Below are 27,923 nucleotides of genomic sequence, written 5' to 3'. Positions count from 1 at the left end.
ATGGAAAGGAAACCAGAAAAGAAAAAATATTCGGGGTGGGAGAGGAAGAGATTGAAAGAAATTTCTGATCGCCAACAATCGTCATTAAAATGTGTCAAACTGGATACATATTTTTCAAGCTGTACGCCTTTAACTGCTACAACAATACAACCAGAGGTTGTTGTGTCTCAAGATACCCAAATACAAAATGTACAAGCAACAACATCTTCTCAGATGCAGAATCAAGGCTTCGAGACTCAAGACAATAAGGTAATGTCTATAGACATTTTAGAAGGCACCCATTTATAAGAGGATATTGACAGTACAATGCCAGTCAAACTTAAAGCTATAATCGATATAAATCTGGAATATCCTACAGATCCTTTTTTGTTTTGTGAAACACCCGTAACACCGGATCTGGTACGTGCATTACTTGAGTTTGGTCCTTGTCAACCAGGCCTCAAAGATAGTTATAAAGATTTTCCCAAAAATTTAACTGGTCGGCACTTTAGTGCCAGTTGGTACAAGAAAAAACCCCATACAAAATGTAGTCGTGAAATAATACGACACTGGCTATTATATTCGCCCAAGGCAAATTATATGATTTGTTTTGCTTGTTGGCTTTTTAAACACAAGTCAGACACTTGGGGCGATCCAAAATTGGGTTGTATGAACTTTGCTAAAGGTCCCGACAAAATTAACAAACATAAAAACTCTGAAAGTCAGAAGATTGCAGAGAGAGAGAAATTTTAATTACAAAGTTCCGACTTTACAAAGACAGAACCATAATATGTGACATTTTAACATAAGAAAAGAAGGAAATAGAAAAAAAACAGAGTAATACTGGAAAGTATTATAGATGCAGTTCTCTATTTGGGAAAACAGGGATTGGCGTTTAGGGGCCATCGTGAATCCCAAGGTTTAGGAGAAGCTATATTAAATGAAGGCAACTTTTTGGAACTTATTAAACTCATTTCTAAGAAAGATGATTTGCTAAAACAACATTTACTTTTCGGTGACAGAAATGCAACATACTTAAGTCCGGGTATGCAAAACGACTTAATTAAGTCTATATCAGCCCAAATTTTTAAGAAGATAGTAGGTGAAATTAAGATAGCTAGGTATTTCGTTGTGATTGTAGATTCAACTTTCGACATTAGTAGAATGGATCAATTTTCTTTGTCAATCAGATATATCACTGAACATGGAGACGCCATGGAAAGATTTATTCAATTTTGTGAGCTTCCTGTAGCTAGTGCAGAGTTTTTTATTACCACGTTTTTCTTAACTCAGCTTCGCGTTTGTTTGTTGTTAAAATTGACAACGAAAATTAGCCCACTTCTGATTGCTCTAGAGATCTGAAATTCGGCATGCAGGCTATTTTCGCCTAACAATTTCAGATGCAATCATAAAAACTAGCAATTAGAGACATAAATTACTTTAATTAAATTACGCCCCAAGGACCCTAAAATTGAGGACATGATTTCTAAAGATACCGACAAGACTGGAAAATATTGACACAGTTACTTCGGCCCCAATCGATGTGAGCGCGGTGGCCGTGATCGTATAGTGGTTAGTATTTCGCGTTGTGGCCGCGACAACCCAGGTTCGAATCCTGGTCACGGCATGTAGACTTAATTAAATTACGCCCCTTCTCTGTTTAAAGCGTATCTGTCGCTCAAGATTTTTAGTCCGTGTATTTAAAAACACTTAGTCAAGTCATACTTAATCAAGTCATTAGATAAAGTAGAAAATAAACTATATAAAAAACTTTAAAAAAAAACACGTTTTTCATGTGTAGCAACGGACTAAAAAGGAGAAAATAAAATACTTAAAAAAACCACGTTTTTCTTGTGGACTAAAAAGTAGAAAATAAATTTTTCTTCCGACCCTAGGGGATCTACCAATGACTGCTCGTGGATTTTGTGCTTCCTCGAGCTGTGCAGGTTCTTGTGATGACTGTTCATACATTTGATGACAAAAAACGTGGGTCGGGCAGATGGGTCGGGAAATTTGATGGTGAACGTACCCACGTTTTTTGTCTGTTGGACGTGGTTCAGCACTTAAATGCCATTTTACATTCTTGTCAAGTGACCATAGAAAACTTACTATAAGTTAAAACGAAGACAATATTTTCCAAAGAAAGGACGATAATTACACATTAAAACTGATTTATTATTTTCATTAAAAGTACATTTTTGGAGTTATCAACCTTTATAAAAGTTTTTTTCGGAAAAAAACACGTTCCTTGTTATTGACAAATACGCCAACAAACTGTTTTATTGTTTTATGACTGCACTGTAATAAGTAAAAAGGAAAATATCTGAGAATAAAAGTTTGCTGATGAATAGAATATTTTTTTGAAATTTTGTTTATATTTAGGGAATTATCTAAAAGTTGTTGACTAAATTACACAATAAAATATATTTAAAAAAAGGAAAGCTTACCCATTAACACAAAGCAGCTCAAATAGCATTTACCTGCCTTACAGAGGGATAAACCAAAAAATCACAATCGAGTTGATAGTTTGCAGCAAAAACACAGAACTCATACTTGGTTTATGAGAAGCTGACAAAACCACGCTGAAAGTTTTATTTTCTGAAAGTGAAGAATATGCAAATTAATTATAGTAAATAAACTAAATTTCTTTCTCTCAGAAAAGATTTGATCGCTAAGTATGTATAAGATGTCATGAGCGACAAAATCTTTTATTAAAAGAAATCAAATTAGTTTTATTTTCTTATTTTTAGCGCTTTAATTTTTTTTTTTAAAAGCATTTGTTTTATTGTAAACTCTAAGCACATATAATATATGCATTGAAATATTTGATAAAGAAATATACATTTGAACTCCTTTTTATTGATATTTTTGTATATTTATGTATTAAAAAATGATTATAGGTAAAAAAAAATTTAAAAAGCTCCTCTTATTGTATTGGTCAACATATTTCTGTCCCGCATCTATTGTTTTTGTGATCAGCTTATAACGGGTCTGATTGAAAGGTTTTTAACACAATGAAAAAGCTTCATAAGTGCATGGGTAGTCATGCCACTGATCTGGGAAAAGTCAAAATATAAATTACACGTATCAAACTTCTTTTACACTTACATAAAACTAAGTGTAATTACTGTTGATTATTACTCTACTTAAATATGTAAATAATAAATTAAAACTATGGATTGAAATTGACTCTACCACAATTTGACCATATAAATACACAGTGTTCATCCTTTAGGTTCGGCTGTCCAGCACTCCATCTTGTGAAGTTTAATTCCCCTCCATCAACCCATCTGGGAATTCGATTCCAATCTTTAAACAAAGCTTGTTAAAATTATATTTTCAACCGTATTTTAACTATAAAAAACAAAACATTTACACGAGTTAAATTGAGAGTAAAACTGTGGACATACAACGAAAGCTGTGTGTAATAGTGTACAAGCAACGATACAAGCAACTCACTTCTATGGCTGATTAACTGACTCAGCGTACAAACCAATCCAACAATACCCCAAAAACACCTTAAAAAATAAAAATAATATCTTTCATTCAATGAAGTCTCTTTAAGTTATTTTCTTAAATAAAATAGTGCTTGTGCTTTAAGTAGTACAAAAAAGGTGTCATTTTAAACCAATCAATGATAATTTTATACGAAGTAGAGTTCGCCTGCTTTTTGCGACAAGGACATAAGAAGGAATTTCAATTTCAATTTCCTTTAAGTGAGTTGGGTACCTCAAACAAAGCGGTGGAATTAATGACTCCATACGATATATTTAAACCAGATATTTTTATCTTCATCAGCATCGTCAACATCTTCATCATAACCCGTCACATCGTCTAGGGTATAGACCACCAACCAAAGATCTACAAAATCATATGTTCTGTTGGGTTATAGGCCACCAACCAAAGATCTATAGAATGTCTCTGTAATGTTGGGCTATAGACACCAACCAAAGGTCTACTAATTCCTCTGTCCTGCTGGGGTGTAGGGTACCAACCATAGATCTGCAGATTTCTTTGGCCGAACTCTCCCTAACTTTCTTTTGCCAAAAACAAAAATAGAAAAAAGTTATTTTGTCATTTTGGCTATGGTTTATTGATTTGTTTTTTTACCATTCTGTTTAAGAAAGCGATCTCCTCTTTGGACTTTAAAGTTACCAGGTTAGCCCCCATTTCAGTACATAAATGCTGTGAGACCTTCCATGTTGTTGATGTATACGACACAAAGTAGCAGTGATCAGAGAACACTTCTCCTACATCATTATAGCAGCTTTGTACTTTGAGAAAAATAAAAGTATATATTATTTCGTATACAAGGCCGAAAACAAAATATCACAAATATTCGTGAAAATTAAATTTTAAGTCTTAAATAAAAACGACATAAAAGTTAAAATAATGTTGTTTTTTTTTTTGTTGAAATAGCTATACATTTTCATTACATTAAAAAAGAAAATGTAATTGCTTTTTTGAAAACAAATTAAATGTAAATATATTTTGATTATTAGTAATATTTTTAAAAAAGTAATGACGCAAGATTTTTATATGAAAATGTGACCGACAAAAAAATACAAAACTAGATTTGAAATAGATCGAATACAATTTTTTTATTCAAAATAACTTTTAAGCTTTCGTATTAATGTTTAAAGATTAAAAGTGACAATGAACAAGCCATTGAGATCACAATTAAAGAACGTGACGATCCTAAAAGCTGTATAGAACTTTGTCATTTTTAGACACTAGGTAGAAAGTCCAATAATTTATTTTAAAATGTCAAAATCTTGTTTAACAGCCACTTCACATTTTAAAATATTTATAAAATAAAAATATGGTTCTAATAATATTTAAGCATTGCCTAGGTTGACATTTATTTATTAAACTATGATTTCTGAAACATTACCTTTTTAATCAAGCTAACTGGCAAAAATTAACATTTTATTTTGCGTTGTTGTTGTTTTTTTTGTACTAAGGGAAACAACTCAATATATATTTTTGACAAAACTAAACTCACTAATGTGAGGTGTGGATTATCTTTTTTGTACCTTTGTTTTTGTTCCGAATTTTATCCTTTGACAGAAGGGGACACAAGTCCAATAAACACAATATAGAGTAAAGCAGCTGTCATTTTGAGATTATAATTGTGGGGGATCTCAATCGTCGCTACTCAACACTCTTCGCCTGCATGAATAAATAAAGTGTCCAGCCTTTCTTTAATCATTGCAAAATAAAAATTAAAATTTAAAATATTATACACAGTTCATCAGAATTAGCGAAAGTTAGAAAGATGAGTTGGTGGATGGGGTTGGGCAGTTGGAGAAAGATAAGCTTTTTGATAAAAGTAACACCACACTTAACCTGCAAGCTTCAACGTAATTATTTTTTTTAAAAATGTCCTTTATAACGAAATTTAATAATTTTAAAATTCAGTCGAATGATGCAGTGAACCAGTTTTATCCTTAAACAATTTTTTTATTATATAACACAATTTTTTTGTTACTAATACATGTCAACATTCTAAAAAACTAGTAAGTACAAAGAAAACCATGAAATCGAAAACTCAACGAATTGCAAAAAAAAAAAAAAAAAAAAAACCAACATAAAAAATGCATGTTTTTTTTTTTAAATATCATATTCATAGATCACAACAAAAAACTTCAAATTAAAAGGATTGTATTTTTTAGATAACATTACATTGAACTAAAACAAAGTGGAAAAGAACGTATTTTCACAGCCTGCGCATTGTAATTGCCGCTCAAAGATAAAAATATTATCCGTCACGGGCAAGAAACAAATCTCAGTTCAAGGCGGGCCACAAAAAGTTCTATGGCGGGCCGCGAGTGGCACTTTGCCCACCTCTGATCTAGGCGAACACACGTGTACACAATAGAGAGAAAAATACTTTTATTTTTTTATTTCCTGTATACGGAAACCCAGTGGGGATTCGCCGAGATGTATCACATCACGATATTTTCTTTTATTCAAGCAAGTCTGTAAATATCGTGTGGTCTGATATACTGTCCAGTTGTGTGAAGGTTAAACTCAGCGATGAGGAAATGCGGAACAATGATGTCGTTTCAAATGACTTGTCTTTAAATATTTAGAGGAATTATTCTATTTGCCATGATTTTGTTTTGCAAACTTCCATTTTTTATAAATAATCTTATTATTTATTGCAAACGTGCATATAATCTAAACTTTATTCCATCAGCTACAACGTAAAGCTTCATGCTGTTTACATATTTAATAAGGCGGCTGTTATGATATCACAACATACGCAAGTAAAAATAATTCTCAGATATACTACTTAGTTAACCCAACAATTTTACTGTGTCTAAGTCTATATCTTGCCAATATATTGTATAGTGTTGGTCAATTTTGTTTCAAGCTCGTTTAAAAAATAGTTTCACAATACAAAATAAGCATCTGTTATTATTAATAACGTGTGGCCTAGTTATAGTAGGATTATATTTAACAAATTATTAGCTATTGTATTATAAGAGGTATCAAGTAATATTTAGATGTGTGCTCAGATGTTGTGTAGTGTATGCTAAGGTGACGTGCATAATATATATATATATATATATATATATATATATATATATATATATATATATATATATATATATATATATGTATATATATATATATATATATATATATATATATATATATATATATGTATATGTATATAATATTTAAATATGTCTGTCTAAGTATTTCAGGTGTGTACAGTTTTCATCAAAGTAAGTAACTTGCCGATACTCTCTCGCACCTTCTTCAAACAATATTACCAATACATAATTTTTGTCGATTTTGAAAGACATTGTGGTACAGGTTGACTCGCCTGATATAAATGTGATGAACACGTCACGTTCTTGTTGTGTACTCACCCAGGCGTCGAGAAGACGATGACAAGTTCGCAAATTCAATGAAACAAAATTAGTTGTCTCTTGACATAATGGTTTGCATACACAACTGTTGATATATTGTAGTTTTAGAATATAAAGCCGATCTAAATAAGTATGATATTATAACTTAGATTATAGTTTTTTATTAGCGATCTTCGTTGTTGACATTGTATACTGAAACTGATAAAGCAGCTTATTTTTCTGAATTAAAAAATCTTAACTATCATCGCTTAATAGTCACATTTGTTTCTAATCACTGTAAAAAACATTAAACTTATTGAGATCTTATCTATTTACATATTTATTACCATAGCTAATGTTTCGATAACAATTTTTATAACTTGCCTGTAGTGAGAAAGTGAGTTCATAATATTTGGCGATCTTACAACGTTTACATTGATCTAATGAAGGTCTATCAGCTAATAATTATAATGAACACAGCAATTAGTGAGTTACAATATATTTTTAATCTAAGTTTGACTGCATTTGTTGTTATGAGTAAAAATTATAACCGCTTACGACATTAATTCGTTATTTTATTATCATTATTTTCAGTTACAGCTTAAAATGTGCACGCAGTATCTTCTAATTTGTTTTAATCATTTTTAGACACGTTCACATTCTCACGAACAGCGGATCAATGATGTCGTTTCAAAAGACGTGTCTTTAAATATTTAGAAGAAAAGAAATTCTGTGGTTTTGTTTTACCGACATGGATATGATCTGATATTGTATTCGCGAGTCTCTAGTTAATGCTTTAATGCTGCATATTTAATTAGGTAATCATATGTAGCAAGCTAGCTGTTTAATACGTCATTAAACCTAGTACACAGCGCAGCGAAATACTTTAACAATGCTCTATTCACATGCCGACAAGTTCTTAAAAAGCAACTACTTAATATCAGATTTTTAAGTTCGGGGCGGAACGATTTATTTTTCAACTTAACTCACATAGTCGTTGAGTCTCAAGGCGACATCAAAATTGTATCACACACTGACCTCATAAAATTACCTCTCGTTTTCGTAATTTTCATAGACATTTTATCAAATTACCTCACATAATCAAATCTCAGAATGACCTCATTACGTAATTCGTTAATTTTATATGAGCTAATATTAAGTTACCTCACACAGTAGTGTTTGGGATGGCGTGGCGTAGAGCGCTTTACTTCTAACTCGAGTTCGAACCCGGGTTCTAGTCAGTGGAACGTCTCTGAGTCCACCCAGCTCCGATCGGGTACGTTACTCACTTTAGGGAAAGTAAAGACAGATAGGCATCAACGGTGATCACAGAAACATGTGAACTCTACTTCACTTGCCCCATGAACAGAGTAACTTAACTAACATAACAGTGTCAGGGTAACCTCTTTGTATGACCTCATCTATTCAAGGTAATAATGTGACTCATCACAATATTTCATCTCGTCTTATGAGCAAGCTTGGCATCGCGTACAATTACCCCGCTCGCACCGTGGTACCAAGACCCACGGGAAAAATACATTTGAAATTCTCTGTGTCACAGCACCAGTTTCAATGGACCGGCGAAAAACCGACAACAAACGAGTTCTTTCAATGGACCGGCGAAAAACCGACAACAAACGAGTTCTTTCAATGGACCGGCTAAAAACCGACAACAAACGAGTTCTTTCAATGGACCGGCTAAAAACCGACAACAAACGAGTTCTTTCAATGGACCGGCTAAAAACCGACAACAAACGAGTTCTTTCAATGGACCGGCTAAAAACCGACAACAAACGAGTTCTTTCAATGGACCGGCTAAAAACCGACAACAAACGAGTTCTTTCTATTAATTATGGATGTGTTTGACTGATTAAAGGGCTGATACGGCAAACCTCATCGGTCACCCATGACAGAACGGTTATTTTGTCGTAAGTACATAAAGGATAAATGATGAACTGAAGTTTCACGCTTGAATTGGTACCGCGCGCATTTCTAGAACTGTGAACTTGTACAATATTTTTAGATAATGTAATAGCAATAATTCCAATTAAAACATTTTTCGGGACGATACTCTCTCTAATCTGCACGTTATTTCGTAAAATAGAGGTAAACTTGTAAAGATTTTTAGAACAACGAGCACAAAAAATATACGATGCCCACTAGATTTTTCCCCTCACAGGAAGCGTTAACAGAGACAATTACCTCTCGGACATACCCCCCCCCCCCCCGATATGTTAGGGTTAGGTTAGGGTTAGTGTAAGGTCTACATCTTGGTTTAGCATTGAGTTTAGGAATTGATGATAGGGTTAGCTATAGGGTTGGAGTTTGGGGTGAAGGTCAGGATTCTTCAGCATCGCCGGGGGGAGGGGGGTATTTGACGGGCGGAGGGGGGTGTTGACCTAGACTCTAAGCTTACACGTTTCATTATTGTTAATGGAACATGACGTGCAAGGAAAAAGGATAATGGAACAAGATATTGTTTTCAACCAGAGGCTTCAGGAAACACACTTTCAAATACAAGTTATTGACTATGGTTATGGGACATTTACAATAGATGTTGATTGTAATGAAGATCCCAAGGATATTTGGCATATAAAAGATTTGTTATTTTGAGTGCTTGGTAGCTCTGATTATCACAAGACATCTGTACATTTTTGAGAATGAAACTTGTGATGGGATACCAAGTACTTCTAACCTTCAAGACTACTAGCCCGCGGAACCTGATATCCTTGTTTAATATGTTGATATTGTGATACCAAGATATAGATTTGAAGTTTAAAAAAGGCTTTAAGACGTGGCATGAATTCAAGCCTGGCTACAATGCAAAACCAAGCTTGAATATAGGCAAATGATAGAGAGAGCTCTCATTTAGGCATAACATGAAAGAAATATCACTTCAAGAATTGGTCGTAGAGGGAAGAAATTAACTTTAACATCACAACGTGAACACGAATTGGCGAATCAAAGGAAGAAAAACGCACAAGTTATGCACAATGTGCAAGAGAAAAGACTAAGAAGAGAACTAACAATATGTGTGATTTCTATTCGCTTATTATTACATAAAATCACGTGACTGCTTTCAAAATGTTCATTCATATGTGACTATACACTCATATAAGACATAAATGTGTTTTCATTAGTGCTATTCTTAATTCCCAATGTACCAGAACAACAAATACACGTTTGATCACCTTTATAATAATCATTTTGATGTAACTTTCCCTTGACGCCCATATGGACATACATGTCCCATGCTGTATCTCAAAATCTATTTGAGATATAAAAAAAACCGTTAACATTTTTAAAACCATTTTACTATTAAATATGCGCACATATATTTGAAAATATGCGTGCATTCCTTGTGGTTCTGAAAGGGTTAAAGCTATAGCCGAAAGAAAAATTAGATTTATGATGTGTAAAACTTTTGAATGAGCAACATGATCTTCCATGTTTGTTATAAAAAGTAAATGAATCATGTGACGTGATTATAAATAAAGTAATTGTTCTGAACTTGTATAATTAACGTGGTGTTTCTAGCATTGAATATATCAATAAATTAATTAAAATCTGTAAATGAATTTGTGATTAACAGTTTGGTAAAAAAGAACATTATTCTCTACATAAATACGTATTTTACAGTTCTACACATACTGCAGATGCTCTCGTGTAACCAAACAGACACAAAAAATAAAATAAGTTAAAAATTAAACAAAACATATGCAAACTTGAAAAGAACTAAAGTTTTAGTAGTATAAAGATAGATTTAGCTACAACAACAGCAAGTTATACACAAGTTTAGGATTCTTTTATGTTGAGTTGGCATTAACGATTAGTGTTGGAGCCGGTGGTGGGTAAAATAGTAAATATGTTACCCACCACAATCTTTAGTAAAATAACTGTATCTCTAATTTTGCTCTTTTGTAAACTCAATATATATATATATATATATATATATGTTTATATATATATATATATATATATATATATATATATATATATATATATATATATATATATATATATAGTTTGTTTTTGGTAAGCTAAACGCAAGCTAAATAGAAGACTATTATAACACCTCAAGAGATGTAACTACTAATCAAATTATTTATCATTTAATTATAAAGCTGTTTTAGGATATGTTAACCATTGCTTTTAGCAGAATAAAACAAATGGAAATTCTGCTTGCTTGAAAATAAAATATTTAAATTATTTTACAACTTTATAAATACACTGCTCATTGCAGGGTTAATTTGTTTTTGTCGTTAAAGTTAACTTGTTTGCACCTTCAAAATACCCAGGGTAAAAAAGATTGCCCGTTACCAAAAACTGTAAGTCTCCCCGAATTTCGATGTTCTGGTCGGTTTAAATGTTTGAGAACCGCACACCTTATTTGAGGAGAAAACAAAACAAATTATGTTCTATGTGTTTTTCTTTAGTTCCTTCATAAGTAAGAAATATTAATGAAGGGCTAATTATTACTGGTATAGTTAACATTCAGTCAAAGCTTTTTCAAAAAGAGGTTGCAACAAAAGAATGATAAATTGTTTTCCAGATAATAAAATTGTTATTGGTTATTGTCTTCTAAATATTGTTATAACTAGGTCTGTGTTCAAGGTTCATTGTTCTATGTCCTATGTTCTATGCCCAATATCCAATGTTCAATGTTCAACGTCTTTGTTCAATGTTCAATTTTAACGTTCAATGTTCTACGTTCAACGTTCTACGTTTTACTTTCCAAGTTCTACGTTCTACGTTCTACGTTCTACGTTCCACGTTCCACGTTCCGCGTTCCGCGTTCTGCGTACTGTGTTCTGTGTACTGTGTACTATGTTCTATGTTCTATGTTCTATGTTCTATGTTCTATGTTCTATGTTCTATGTTCTATGTTCTATGTTCTATGTTCTATGTTCTATGTTCTATGTTCTATGTTCTATGTTCTATGTTCTATGTTCTATGTTCTATGTTCTATGTTCTATGTTCTATGTTCTATGTTCTATGTTCTATGTTCTATGTTCTATGTTCTATGTTCTATGTTCTATGTTCTATGTTCTATGTTCTATGTTCTATGTTCTATGTTCTATGTTCTATGTTCTATGTTCTATGTTCTATGTTCTATGTTCTATGTTCTATGTTCTATGTTCTATGTTCTATGTTCTATGTTCTATGTTCTATGTTCTATGTTCTATGTTCTATGTTCTATGTTCTATGTTCTATGTTCTATGTTCTATGTTCTATGTTCTATGTTCTATGTTCTATGTTCTATGTTCTATGTTCTATGTTCTATGTTCTATGTTCTATGTTCTATGTTCTATGTTCTATGTTCTATGTTCTATGTTCTATGTTCTATGTTCTATGTTCTATGTTCTATGTTCTATGTTCTATGTTCTATGTTCTATGTTCTATGCGTGGTGGTGGTGTTGGTGTTGGTGTTGGTGATGATGGTGGTGCTGGCGGTGGTGGTGACGGTTTACGTTTACGTTTACGTTTACGTTTACGTTTACGTTTACGTTAACGTTTACGTTTACGTTTACGTTTACGTTTACGTTTACGTTTACGTTTACGTTTACGTTTACGTTTACGTTTAGGTTTAGGTTTAGGTTTAGGTTTAGGATTAGGATTAGGATTAGGTTTAGGTTTAGGTTTAGGTTTAGGTTTAGGTTTAGGTTTAGGTTTAGGTTTAGGTTTAGGTTTAGGTTTAGGTTTAGGTTTAGGTTTAGGTTTAGGTTTAGGTTTAGGTTTAGGTTTAGGTTTATGTTTAGGTTTAGGTTTAGGTTTAGGTTTAGGTTTAGGTTTAGGTTTAGGTTTAGGTTTAGGTTTAGGTTTAGGTTTAGGTTTAGGTTTAGGTTTAGGTTTAGGTTTAGGTTTAGGTTTAGGTTTAGGTTTAGGTTTAGGTTTAGGTTTAGGTTTAGGTTTAGGTTTAGGTTTAGGTTTAGGTTTAGGTTTAGGTTTAGGTTTAGGTTTAGGTTTAGGTTTAGGTTTAGGTTTAGGTTTAGGTTTAGGTTTAGGTTTAGGTTTAGGTTTAGGTTTAGGTTTAGGTTTAGGTTTAGGTTTAGGTTTAGGTTTAGGTTTAGGTTTAGGTTTAGGTTTAGGTTTAGGTTTAGGTTTAGGTTTAGGTTTAGGTTAAGTTTAGGTTAAGTTTAGGTTAAGTACAGGTTAAGTTTAGATTTAATGTTATTGTTAGGCAGAGGCGTAGCGAGGGGGGGGCGGGGGTGTGGATCCCACCGGGTGACACCATTTAGGGGGGGGGGGGGGGTGGTGACACCAAGGCAAAAAAGATAGAGAAAAACTTGAGGGGTGTGTAAATCGAAAGTTCGAGGGGTGGGGGTGTAAATCGAAAGTGTGAGGGGTTGCAAATCGAAAATTTGAAGGAAGAGGGATGCAAATCGAAAATTTGAAAGTTTGTTCCCGAGAAGGGTCGCTACGCCTCTGGGGGGGGGGTTGACACCATTAAGTGCCGAACCGAGTGACACCCGTTCTCGCTACGCCACTGGGTTTATGTTTAGAACTACGTTAGTGTATTTTACCATGAAAAAACTACTATGTAGTTTTAGACTAAGTGCGCCTACTTTTCTAGCCAAGTTTCACGAAACACTTTAATTATCAAATAGCAGAGTAAATAGGCAAAGTAGTTCAGTCTTTGTTTTAAGCCCGCTCCTAATGTTCGCCTAAACTACGATGAATGTATTGAACCTTCTGAAAACGTGTTCACAGATGGATTAATAAATAATAATTTAACCATTTAACTATGAGACCAAAAATATTTTAAGATCTTTGAAAGATATACGTACCACAATCCAATAATCTTCATCGTTGTAAACAGCGTTTTAAATAATTTATACGTCACGCTCTAAATATAAGTTGAAGAAACTACAAACATTCATAAACTTGCACATCGAAAAAATACATCGAAGGTATGAGTGATATAAGCTTCGGCAGGTTTTGGATTTAAAAAACGTAACAATAACTACCATATTTAAAAAAAAAAATACCTATGTATAATAAAATCTGTTAAAGGAAGTTTATATTACGCTTCGATTCATAAAAAGGGAGCGACAAAAATATTGCAGAAGTAAAACGAAAAAATGCATATGCAAATATATTTTGAAATTGTTCTTGTTGGAATGGTAATACTATGCTTTGTGATGGGTAAGTAAATTTTTAAATATATTTTTAAATACAATAGAATCACCTTCAAGTTAATTGCGCACCAAATGAACTGTAAAGAACATGTATATAATAATGTAGAACATTTGCACTTTATAAAAACCTTGTTTATTTTCCAAATAATCAATAAATTAAGTAACATGTTATGTCAAAAAAAGTGTCTTTGAGTCTTGACCTACGTGAAAAGTTTGAAGTGTTCGAATTTTGCTTTCAAAAGTTAAAAATAAATTACAATTGCTTATTTTGAGAAAACGGAAACAGCGCAAAGTACAACTATTAGTTGATGTTATGTAATGTAGGCGACATATTGTTTTCCAGCGAGAAGCTGGGTTGTCTAGTAAATATAAATTATTTCTTTTGTTTATATTTCCTTGTTATAAGTATTATATTATTGTAGCACAAAAAACTTTCTCATTTAGCACCCGTTTCACTCTACGATATTGTAACTAAACACTACGAGAAAGTGACAAGCAATGCTTTATCTATGGCATCACTGGGGATGAAAGTTCATGCCGCGAGCCTTTTGACTTGTGGGAAAATCTGCTCCACCTACCCCTACATGTGCTTTAGCTTTAGGTACAACAAGACGATACAGGAGTGTCACTTAGGTAAACTTCTTATAACAGTCGTTTATGTACTTTTTTTCAAAGTTAAATAGAGAATATTAATTAAAACAAAAAAATGCATCAATATGAAGAGAACTTTAACTGTTTTAAATACAAATGTATCTGACTTAAACAATTAGAACTAAATACAGAGACAGGATGTGGTTATAGGTATTCCAAGTCAACTCAAATATTTAATTTAAAGTCATGTACGAGAATCAATAACATTAACAATATTCTAGAAACAAACCTAAGTCGATTAGGCCTGCATGTTATTACAAGCTTTTATTTAACTCACTTCCTCTGTCGTCAGTCGTCAGTCGTCAGTCTAGACGGAAACGCAGGAGTGAAAATTCGGACAGTTCTACTTGACCGACACGATTCACAGTTGGCACGTGGGTCAAGACATGAAGACAATGCAATCTGAAACTAAATTTGACTTAATTGGATGCCTAATTGATTTTTTACGAATTAATTAAAATTTGGACCGAATTAGTAGGCATGTCTAGCCAACCACACCACACGCGTCATCAATAGCTGCGCCATCACGACCACGTAATGGCTGCGTTCAAAAACCATTACGCGCCTACTGAACGTGATATTCAGTAGGCGCGCAATGGTTTTTAGTCATGTAACTCTATTGTAGATAAAACATGTAAAGTACTGAAAAAAAATTCATAAAAAACGTTTTAATAACAAGCTTTTATGTAATGATGCACTAAAAAGTAGAAAATAAATTATAGACTACTATTTAAATAACTATAAAGAAAAGCGTGGGTGTCTTCCTTAACATTAGTAAAGGTATCCAATAGATACTAAAGTGACCCACGCTTTTCTTTATAGTTATTTAAATAGTAGTCTATAATTTATTTTCTACTTTTTAGTGCATCATTACATAAAAGCTTGTTATTAAAACGTTTTTTATGAATTTTTTTTTTATTTTATTTTTTTAGCACGAAGTTTGATATTGAATAAGCTTATATTATGAGTAAAAAGTATTTAAGGATTATGTAACAATATCCACAAAAGATTCTGACTTAATGGCATTTATCTTTTTAATAAAAAAAACAAACAAATCAAATATACTATACACCAGGGGTCTCCAAACTACGGCCCGCGGGATAGATGCGGCCCGCGATGTCGTCTCATCCGGCCCGCGGAGATGTTTTTGTCCACGGAAAAAACGTTTGTTGGTGATGGCTGAGGAACTTTGCCCAGAAAAATCAATGACATGCCTGGAAGAAACTGGCCCCCGAACTGAAATTTGAAATTTGATTGTTAATGCGGCCCTCGGACTGAAAATTTTGGAGACCCCTGCTCTACACAAATGTCAAAACCAATAATAATTTTAAAACATACATTAGGGGTCGTCCATAAATGACTTCACACTCGTAGGGGGATGGGGGATCCGTAATTTTGTGACGGTGTGTGATGAGGGGGAGAGGGGGGGGGGGGGGGGGTGGGTGGGTCAGATCGTGCGACGTCTCACTTTTGCATTTTAAAAAAAGCAATGCTAGAAAACGAATTTTAGTCGTCATTTCGCGTTTTAGAACACTTTTTAAGTAGGAATGGATTAAAAATCCTCTATTTTGACAGAGTTCAGACAAGACTTTGGAAAAATATCGATGTTTAAAGAAAAATTCAACTGCAATTTTGAGGGGGGGGGGGTTGTAGACTGAGGTGTGACGTCATGTTATGCGGGGGTCTGGATTTTTGTGACGACGTGTGACGGAGGGGAGGGGGAGGTAAAAATCGTCAAAAAAAGAGTGACGTCATTTATGGATAACCCCTTTCCTCTATTATTTGTGCTTTCATTTATTTTACTTTAGGTTCTTGGGTGGTACCCCGGCTAGGACTAGAGAACGCAACAGACCAACAACCGTTTCATTCCTCTGGATATTTCTGTAACACGACGGCCCAATTTTTCGTAGTCACACAACACAACGTCAGTGTCTGTGTGTACAAGTCATCGGTCGCTACAGATTTCTATACTGGACGTACGGCCTGTAACGGCAAGAGTTCTAATTGAATTTTAATTCAAACTCGTTTTAATAACACCTAGAAATAATATAAGCATATATATATATATATATATATATATATATATATATATATATATATATATATATATATATATATATAATTGCTTGGTAATGACTTACCAGAAAAAAATATAGATTACTTTGTTGTCTAGTTTACAATATAGGTAGATTCAAAGTAATAATAAACTGTATCCGACTTAAGTTTTGTCTTACAATAACTTTTTATTCCTAAAGGCATAAAAATTACCCAACTTCATCATTTATATATAGGCATATATATATATATATATATATATAAATATATATATATATATATATATATATATATATATATATATATATATATATATATATATAATATATATATATATATATATATATATATATATATATATATATATATATATATATATATATATATATATATATATATAAATATATATATATATATATAAATATATATATATATATAAATATATAAATATATAAATATATATACATATATATATATATATATATATATATATATATATATATATATATATATATATATATATATATATATATATATATATATATATATATATTTATTTATATTTATATATATATATATATATATATATATATTTATTTATTTATTTTTATATATGTGTAAATAACTATATTCAGACATGGGATCAAATCTCTATTCCCTGACACAAAATACGATAGAGAAGAGAACAATTATCGAGCACATTGGTGGCAGCCAAAACCTCTGGATTGGTCTAACCGACGAGGCAGTAGAGGGCCAATTTGTGTGGGACTTGGACCAGTCCATATTAACCACTGAACATAGAAAAATTCTCTTTCCATATAGTGAGTTAATGATTTGTTTGTTTCATATACCATTATAGCACCTAAGTTATCGATAAGATGCATTTTGATTCGTTAGGTAAGCTGCGAACCAAACTATGGACGGTAATGTTTAAAATTAACTAAATATTTCTCGCGAATTTGAAAATTTAGACGTAAAATTAAAAAAAAATATTTTTGACTTCTGAAGCTCAGCAAAAAATAAAATTTAACAAATAAATACATTGTTGAACTCAATATTTTTTTTTTAAAGTTACTAATATAATTCTGGTCATATAACTTAACAGTTAATTTTCTAAATATGTTTTAATTATAGACATTCTGCACTAGTATAGAATTTTTTGTGAATCTGCCAAATCAGATAACAAAATAACTGGTTTATAATGGTAATACGAAAAGTTATTGATAAGCTTACAATATAGCACTGCGAAAATGATTTTTTGAAATATAATTTAATTGCCCTCTATGATCGTTCGAGCTATTTCTTTTATTTGTAGATTTGTTTTAAGGGTACCACATGATAACAAAATTGTGAATTTAACTTACAAAGGCCGCTACTGAATTAATTTTTCATAACTAAAAAGTTTTATTACTGTGATCAAAATTTCAAAGCGAATTGTCACTTATACATTTTACTCTAGAAATCTCTCTATAAAAAATTGGATTAATAAGCTTTTATCTATTATTGAACCCAATGACCAAAAAAAGCATTATTATATTTTGATCACTTAACTGATCTTTTTAGGTTTTTCGGAGATATTTAATCTTTTTTTAAACAATAATTCATCATTTAATTTCAGAAGAACCTGATAATACGTTTAACGAGGATTGTGTGGCATACGATGCCTATTACTCCCCATTCAATGATTGGAGCTGTGGGACTCAAACCAAGTATCTGTGTGAAGTCCGATCATACTTTTAAAAACAGCTTTTTGAAACCCACCATTAATACATTTTTTCATTCAATTTTATAGAAGAGCTTGGTGGGGAGTGTGACGTCAGTTAAAACTATCAACAAAGTTGTTTTTTCTCTCTTTTATTTTCGTAGCATACTCTCGAACCTTTTTAAACCATAATAACCTTTTATTGCTCAATGTTTAAACAGTTTTTAACACTCTGGATAGAAAATAGAGACTGACAGAATATACAATTTGAAAGTTATTATATATTCATGAGATGTGGGATAGTCCGGGAGAAGTAGGATAGTCCGGGAGAAGTGGGATAGTCGGCTGGGAGAAAAGACATCATGAGCACAAGAAAACCATTGATGCACACCAACTTAGCAAACAAGAAACTCTTTAATTAATAAAAAGTCTGGCAATTATTGTGTAGTTGAACAGTAATCAACGAATATTTACGTTTCCAAAATTTAGCGTTAGATATTTTTGATCAATAGTGCTAGACTGCTAACACGGAATTCTCGATTTTGAACGTCCTTGAGTCAACCCAGCTTCAATGGGTACCTAAGTCACGTTAGGGTAAGTAAAGGCGGTTGATCGTATTGCTGAACGTATTATTCCTTCATTTGTCAAGGCCCCCTCATCATACAACATCACAAACATTACAAACCCATCTTCCCACTACTAGTGTGATGTCGTTTATGGACAACCCCTTTTCAAATGTACTTGCGATAATTTGGGAGCAGATTTTCTTCCATGTATCTCTTTTGGGGGATGCAGAGAACCCCCCCCCCCTCGGCCCCCGCCCCCACCCCCTCGAACGAAATTGAATTTATATAGAAAATATATACTTGTACCAGCGTCCGCAGCCCAGAAGTTTAGCCCCCCCCCCTGCCCGAAAATATCAAGTGCCCTCCCCCCATCGGAGAAAAAAGTCTGGTAGGAACACTGTTTTGGGAGGCAAATTTAATTCTGTACTCTATATGTTAACTTTATTTAATAAGTATCTTGTAGCCTAAAAAAACAATAACTGGATAGCTTTTTAAAATAAAATAAACAAATACACTTTGTACTTACGAAAAAACAATTTAATTAAAAGGATAACTTAATATGAGATACCTAACACTTGTAAAGGTACATCTTTAAAGAAGCATCTTGCCCCACTTATCTCCTAAGCTAGTTTGTGACAAACATTTTCATTACAATCTTTATGTTGAAACTTCCGAAGACCATACATTTACAATTCAATCATATTGTAAAACAAAGTGAAAAAATTATTACCTTAAACATTCGACAGGATCGAGAAACTATGGACGCTATCCTAAGAATTGTTCAGATACAAAGTTATTGTTTTTTATCCACTTGCTAAAAGCATTGACTTACATGAGAAGGAAGCTACTGACAATGTTTCATTTTCAGTTTTTTTCTGTCCAAAATTATTGAAATAATTAGCTGTCCTACTTTACCTTTGTAAAATATCTTACAATTTAACACTCCTCTAATGTGGTTTTCTATGCATAAAGTATTTCAATATAAAGTGTGGGCTACAGGCGAACTTGAATCTGTGTATGAGGGATTGCAATAATATTATACAGTGTCATTTCGTGCATTGAATTGGCTATTGTAATGGTACATGTTGCTAATTTGTCTTGATGTGTATTTATTGTAGAGGGAACAGTTGCTTAGAAATTAAACACCTGCTATTAGAGTAAATGTAGTCATAGCACCAATTTTGAGTGTTAGCAACTATGTAGGAGTTTATTGTATCAGATGTTTCAGCTAGACATAAGCATCAAGCGTAGTAGAAAGTGCGTAGTAAAAAAAGGGTTAAAATTAGATCCTCTATAGATGTAACTTTCTTGTCATACTAATCATATTTATAAAATATTTGTTAAAGACTTATTATGGTGGTTCCTTGCGTTTTCTATTATAACAAACAAAAGTTCATGTTTGCATAGTCTTACCGTATTTGTAAGTAGGTATTATAAAAGTTTGATGCATTTTCTGATTTTTAGTATTTCGGAATTATAATGTTATCACTGTAAATCGATATTAAAATAGAAACAGGATCTTTTATTCGATTCTACCTTTATTCTCACATTTTATGATTGAATATTGTCTTTTTTTTACTATTAATTCATTAGGATTCTATAATCGCAAATTACTTGCCAAATCACTTGACAATTACATACACAATACTTGACTTGACTTAGTCCTCTTTGCTCCTTATGAAACATAGGGCCTCCACCATATCTTTATATTTCGTCCAATCCCCGACTTAACACACAATAGTTATCATTTAAAATAAAATGAAATGTATCAAACACCACAATACTGGCCATATGTAGTTATGAACTTTAAAAAGCACATTAATGGCTGTTTTTATGTTTATCATTAAACATCACAATTATGGATGTTTGCACGTTTTATCCTTAAACAACACAATAAAGTGTGTTTTTACTGTTTGTCATAAAACATCACATTACTGGCTGTTTTTACTGTTTATTAATGGATGTTTGTACTTTTATCATTAAACATGACAATAATGGATGGTTTCACTTTGTATCATCGCATCTATGGCTATTTGTACTTTGTATCTTTAGACATCAGAAAACTGCATAAAACGTCTTACCTTTCATTACGACATAATGTCTAGAAAGCAGGTTTTTTCACATCTATTTACCAATTAGTATAAGAAATGTGTTCATATTTTAACCAATACTATACAAATTGATAGTTGTAATACTAGTACAAAGGATGATAGTTTGAATAAGTGTGTGAAAGTTAATAGTTTTAATACTAGTACAAAGGTTGATAGTTCTGTAAAATGTAATAGTATTAATACTAGTACAAAGGTTGATAGTTTGAATAAGTGTGTGAAAGTTGATAGTTTCAAATCTAGTACAAAGGTTGATAGTTTGAATAACTGTGTGAAAGTTGATAGTTTCAATACTAGTACAAAGGTTGATAGTTTGAATAAGTTTGTGAAAGTTGATAGTTCTAACACTAGTACAAAGGTTGATAGTTTGAATAAGTGTGTGAAAGTTGATAGTTTTAATACTAGTACAAAAGTTGATAGTTTAAATAAATGTGTGAAAGTTGATAGTTCTAACACTAGTACAAAGGTTGATAGTTTGAATAAGTGTGTGAAAGTTGATAGTTTTAATACTAGTACAAAAGTTGATAGTTTAAATAAATGTGTGAAAGTTGATAGTTTCAATACTAGTACAAAGGTTGATAGTTTGAATAAGTGTGTGAAAGTGGATAGTTCTAACACTAGAACAAAGGATGATGCATCAGTTCAAGAAAGCAGCAGCTGTCGTTAGTAAGGTCCTACTTTAACATCCCATTGCTGTTTCAGACCTTAAACATTTCCAAGATTCTAGAATTACAGTTTGGCAGCTTGAAACAAACAAAAACAAAACCCATCTGTTTAGGTCGTACTCAAAAGTAGAAAATTAGCAATATATTGTTTCTTTGTCCGACTCGGCTGACAATTTTAAACGTTCTTGTTTATTAAAAGTCTTTGTGGTCCAATTCACTTTTCCCGATTATAAAAGATGGAGAAACAAAAATTGGAAAAAGTTTTGAAAAATTATCAAGATATTTTACAGAAAGTCAAATTGTAAAAATGTATTACTGAAAACTTGTCGAAGCTTTTAAACAAAGCATTTTTGATCGATAGCAGACATTGAAGATCAGACAAGTTGTGAGATGTTATGTGAAAAACGTGAGGTGGGCTAGTGTAAGAGATCAATAGCCAATAATCAATAGTATTGATTTTTGACAAAACAGTCTCATGTATTTGATTTACGATGGTTTGATAGACCTGCTAACCCAATAAAAGATATAAAAGAATCAGCATCTAAAGAACAAAACAAAAATTGTTTTCAATAGAATGTTAGGTTCATGTAGTATGATATCATTATAGAAGTATTGACAGAATTTGATGCAGGTACAATTGAACTACCTTAATGATTTACCTGCTACGTCATGAAATAGGCTATAATTCTTTCTTTTGGCCACTAAACCTCTATTATGCATACAGTATTTCTTTCAGACATTTTTAATTTTTTTCTCCGGGGGGGAGGAGGGTGCATTTGAAACTATTATTTGTTATTTTTTGGGAGAGATGGGAAATTCTCCTTGGTGTAGGGCTGACACTGGTAAAAGTATAATTTTTCTATTGAAATTTAATTTTTTTTTAAAAAAGGTGAGAGGCAATAGACGTTCTACAGTGAGAGGGGGGGGGGGGGGGCATAAAAAACTCTACATACAGACCACTTTTAGATTTGCCAAATAAATTAGACGGTTATCTTTAATATGAAGTATCAATGAGGTCATTATTGTTGTGGTATTTTTTTCGGCATTTGATTTTTAATTTATAATAATAAGTATTTAAACAAGCGGCCCAAGCTTTTATTCATAGTGATATAAATAGTAGTGCATTATTATATTTAAAGAAAGTAATTTTTTTATATATTTAAAGTAACCGCAGATTTATTATATTTTTAAAATTATGTTATGTTTAATAAAATTTGTATTATTTTCTTCTTTTTAGTGCAATTATGAAAGCTTGTTATTATAAACGTTTTTATGTATTTATTATTGTGTGTACTTTTCTGGCTTTAGAACAGTAGGCTTAATATTTTGTTTTCCTTTGAAAATATTCTATATGTTCCATGTGACGTCAAAGTCTTTCACTGACAGAATAGCGAAACTATTATTATAGACTAGGTAAATGGCCCGTTGAGGGCTCTAAATTGATAGTATTTGTTTTTCTCTAAACCGAAATCAAAATAAAAATCACGACAGCAACTTCAAATTTAACAGGAAACGAAAAATATAATTGAAAACGGATTTGTATCCAGAATTGGCATTTTAATCGGATTTAATCTTAATCAACACGTAGTTACTATACATTCATACTAAACATAGTCGTAGTCATACGCCTAGACTTGGCACTTATGCTAAAACTTGACAAAAGTCGCATTTAGAGTTAAAAAAATAAACTTTCACCAGTGCCCGCCCGTCTCACCGGAAAATTTATTCCATCCCTCACTCCCACAATTTGTATTGCCCTACCCTCCACCCTACTTTTTGCCGCTAAACCTCAATCATACAGCTAGTGTTTCTTTCAAACTATTTTTTCTATTAGAAGGGGCGTGGGCTGACACTGGTAAAATTATATACCGGTTACTGATGTAAGAGTTGTATCTTTAGTATGTTAATAATTGTTGATTGTCGCGATAAATCACGACCAAGCCAAATCTTTATCAAGGTAAATTTTCTAATATACGTTTGTAAATCTATGACTGTTGAAGATTATTTTGTGATAAAATAGTAGGCAAAATAGTATTTTTTACAGGGTAACATTACAGGGTAACATTACTATAAAGTGACATCAAAATCTGAGAAACTGTCAACACATCATCTAGGTAGCGGCTATACGTCCAGGATTTTTTCGGCATAAAAAATCATGATCTACTTGGAAAAGAAGTTCTAATTCACAGATAAAGTGGAATAAATAAGATAAATCTTTTAAAAGTTGAAAGCAATAGTTTGATTTACACTGTTTCTATGAATTAAAGTGGCACTAGGAATTCTTAAACTGAGTTACCACTGAAAGCTGTTAAACTGAGTTACTGCTCTTTAAGCTTATACTTGGCTATCGCTGTTAAAGATTTAACTGAGTTACCGCTCTTTAAGTTTAAACAGGACGTGTTTTATTTGCATACAATTTATTTTCATTAAATAATATGCTTATTAACTAGCCTAGAAAAAACAACAACAAAAAAACGAACAAAACACTTTTTTTTCCTGTCTTACTTCCGGCTATGCAACTGTTCTATTATAGCAACATATTTCATGAGCACGCAAATGACAGTTCAATATTGGATAACCAGGACACTACTTTTTCCTGACCTTGTAACCTGAGATGTCTTTTATTTGGCATGAACAATAAATCAATCACACGTGAAACAAGCAGCCATTGTGTTCAAATCTATTGACTCAATGCAGTTTAAGTGGTCATTATTTGGGTCGGTTTTTTTTTGCTTTGTCACACACACGTGATTAGGTTTTATAAATTTCATGATTCCTTGCAGCAAACATTTTGAATGATTAAATACCCAATAATCAACAAAGTACACTCTTTGAAAAATATATACATTCAATATGAAGCCTCAATTGAACTTAGTTACATATTATTGAATCGCTAGGCAACTTAGTCAATATTCAATTTCAATTGCCATTTTTCATGCTAAACAAACACAAATGTATATTGATTGTAGCCCGACAAGCATAAGCATATTTGCAGCTTATAACTTGCATTCAGTAATCTATTTAGAGTAATCATTACTATAATGATTGATTGTCTTACAGACGTTTCATAAAAGAAGAAATCTAGACAAAAGAAAAAGAATTGTAATATATGGCAACTAAATTTCATAGACTGGGAGAAAGTTCAGACGATTAGTGTGACGTTTTACTTCTTATTTAGACGGTTTTGTGAAGAGTGCATCAGCGTTATGCTACGTTAATTTATTGAGTGCATCAGCGTTATGTTACGTTAATTTATTGAGTGCATCAGCGTTATGTTACGTTAATTTATTGAGTGCATCAGCGTTATGTTACGTTAATTTATTGAGTGCATCAGCGTTATGTTAAGTTAATTTATTGAGTGCATAAGCGTTATGTTACGTTAATTTATTGAGTGCATCAGCGTTATGTTACGTTAATTTATTGAGTGCATCAGCGTTATGTTACGTTAATTTATTGAGTGCATCAGCGTTATGCTACGTTAATTTATTGAGTGCATCAGCGTTATGCTACGTTAATTTATTGAGTGCACCTGCGGTATGTTACGTTAATCTATTGAGTGCACCAGTCGTATGTTACGTTAATCTATTGAGTGCACCAGCCGTATGTTACGTTAATCTATTAAGTGCACCGGCCGTATGTTACGTTAATCTATTGAGTGCACCGGCCATACGTTACGTTACTTTAACGAGTGCACCAGCAGTATAGTATGTTAATTTATCGAGTACAATAACCGCATAGTACGTTAATTAATAGAGTGCACCAACAGCACGGCACGTTAATTTATGGAGTGCACTAACGGCGCGGTACGTTAATTTGTGTAGTGCACCAACCGCAAAGTAAGTTAATGTATAGAGTGCACCAACCGTATGGCACGATTTGATGGATATATTTATGAAACTAAAACTATTTTAGAAACAAGTAAGAGTTACAAGTCTCAGTACAGCACAAGTTTTGTAAGGATTGTGGCCCTGCTACACAATGTGGGCCGTGATCTTTATAGTAGTCCTGTGTATCATCACACAAGGTTAGTTGTGTTTGTTTTTAATGTGTTATATATTTTCGTGGTTATATACTCAAACTTAGTCAACACAGGTATTGCTAATGTGCGGAGAACACATACGTTCTCTCAAATACTATTTGCACTTTTAGGACAAAATCAAACCTACCTAAAAATTATTTTAGCTTTACAAACATGAATATTTTTAGAAAGTTAGACACTCTCTCTCTCTCACTCTCACTTTCTCTCTTTCTCTCTCTCTCTCTCTCTCTCTCTCTCTCTATGTATATATAAATATAGATATATATAGATAGATATAGATATATATATAGATATATATGTATACACCTCGTCCTTTACACTTCAGTAAATGAGCATGCCAGTGATCACGACAGATCAGTTTTAAAAGTTTACAGCTTCTGTGACCCCGGCGTGATAAATTATATTGTAGTCCCCTAATAACAAACTAAATGTTAAATAGGAACTTTTTAAAACATGGATAACTATAGTATGGTAACGGTGGTCTAAGGACTACAGTCTCGGACACGAACTCAAGTCGTGCAGATTAGCGAGTTTGTGCATTACGATCCAACCACACCATTTCAGACATTATTTTTTTTGCTTTAAAGCCCAGTCAATGAACCCAATACAATTTACCCAGTATAAAGCTGTTGATGACACAAACGTGACCATGCTGCCCATCAATGTAGAGTTTGACCAAGTCAGTCTTTTGTCCTGCGCCCATCTTTGTTCAAGTTCCAACAAAACGTGCTACAGCTACATTTACAACAATATCACAAGACTTTGTAGTTTGGGTGAGTTCACATGTTTTAAATGTTCTTTTAAAGGAATATGCGCGTTTGTTCTTTATTTTTTTTTACAATTGAAGAAATAAATCCTATTGACAAGTAATTACTTGTTTGACACATTAAAAAAGTATTAAACATTAAAAAGGGGTTTGATTTTTTGGTTGCCATGAAGACAAGAATAAACGTCAGCAATTTTAGAATTTTTAGGTACTTTTAAAGCGTTTTTACTTCTGGAAAACTGCGTGGTAGATAATAATAATTCAAGTAAAAGGGTGAATGCTGCGTGAATTAAAAACTTTCAGAGTTATGTGAACTTTAACTTACAACTATTTGATAAAGGATGCCCATCTTAATATTCAATGTGTAAATTTTGTCTGATGTCACAGGTTCCTGGCTAGTCCCACTGAAAGCTTCACAAAAAAAAGTTGAGGGAAAAATTTTCTCTAGTGGAAAGTTCTGTAACACAACCAGAAACATCACGGTCCTGTCTGATGGTTCCATCTCAGATACAGACCGGCTGTTTTGTACAGGTGTTGTAATAATATATTGTCTCTGTCATTGCTGATGAATTTCAATAACGTGTACACGATGTATTGTTATGTTTTGCATTTGATAGTTACTATTAGTTTCTTAACAAAAACATTTTAACAAATGAATGTTTTAATTAAGATTACCTAATGTACTGTAGATACTTCATCAATTTGTACATATTTTCCTTGTTCTCTATTTTTTCAATCGTCTGTTTAAAACGAACCAAATAATAAGGGACATTTTATATCATAGGCCAGAGCGAGATCCGACCTTTGGTGACCCTTAGCTCTGGACTTCAGGTCATGTGTGACACAGTGACAGACGGTGGAGGATGGACCATTTTCCAAAGACGTGTTTCTGGGACTGTAGATTTTTACAGGAACTGGACGGAATACAAAAATGGGTTTGGTGATTTTAGTTTAGGTAATTTTTACCTGGGCAATGAGAACATTTATCTCTTAACATCAAACCGTCAAACAGAACTGAGAGTGGATATGATCTTCAATGAAAAAAAATATTTCGCAAAATATTCCAGCTTCAACATTTCTAGCGAGTCAGACGGCTACAGGCTACATGTTGGTGGCTTTACAGGAGATGCCATGGAAAGACTATCTTACCACAATGGTATGATGTTTACAACATTTGACCGGGATAACGACGTATTTAATACTAATAACTGTGCATTAACCTCTAAAGGAGCCTGGTGGTTTCGAGACTGCTTAAGCTGTCATCTAAACGCTGTTTGGGGTACAGCTAATTTGTACTGGAATCCCAATTCTATCGCAACATTCAGTGAAATGAAATTTAGACCAATTTAACATCATTATGATCTTCAAATTTTCATTTCATGTATTTATT

The 27,923-nt window shown here is 32.5% G+C and overlaps 1 protein-coding gene across 1 annotated transcript; it reads left to right on the top strand.

The window, feature by feature from the left end:
* LOC131930450 (angiopoietin-2-like) lies at positions 1-27,923 on the top strand. Its single transcript, XM_059286942.1, has 6 exons — positions 1-249; positions 865-1,024; positions 17,323-17,508; positions 26,355-26,540; positions 26,921-27,058; positions 27,318-27,923. Exons 1-6 carry the CDS (start codon positions 1-3, stop codon positions 27,881-27,883), a joined length of 1,485 nt encoding a protein of 494 aa, XP_059142925.1. The 3' UTR covers positions 27,884-27,923.

The sequence above is a fragment of the Physella acuta genome, unplaced genomic scaffold (assembly GCF_028476545.2).
Source record: "Physella acuta isolate Inbredline_101_S28 unplaced genomic scaffold, ASM2847654v3 ptg001778l, whole genome shotgun sequence".
NCBI lineage: Eukaryota > Metazoa > Mollusca > Gastropoda > Physidae > Physella > Physella acuta.
This window is presented reverse-complemented; position numbering and strand designations above follow the sequence as displayed.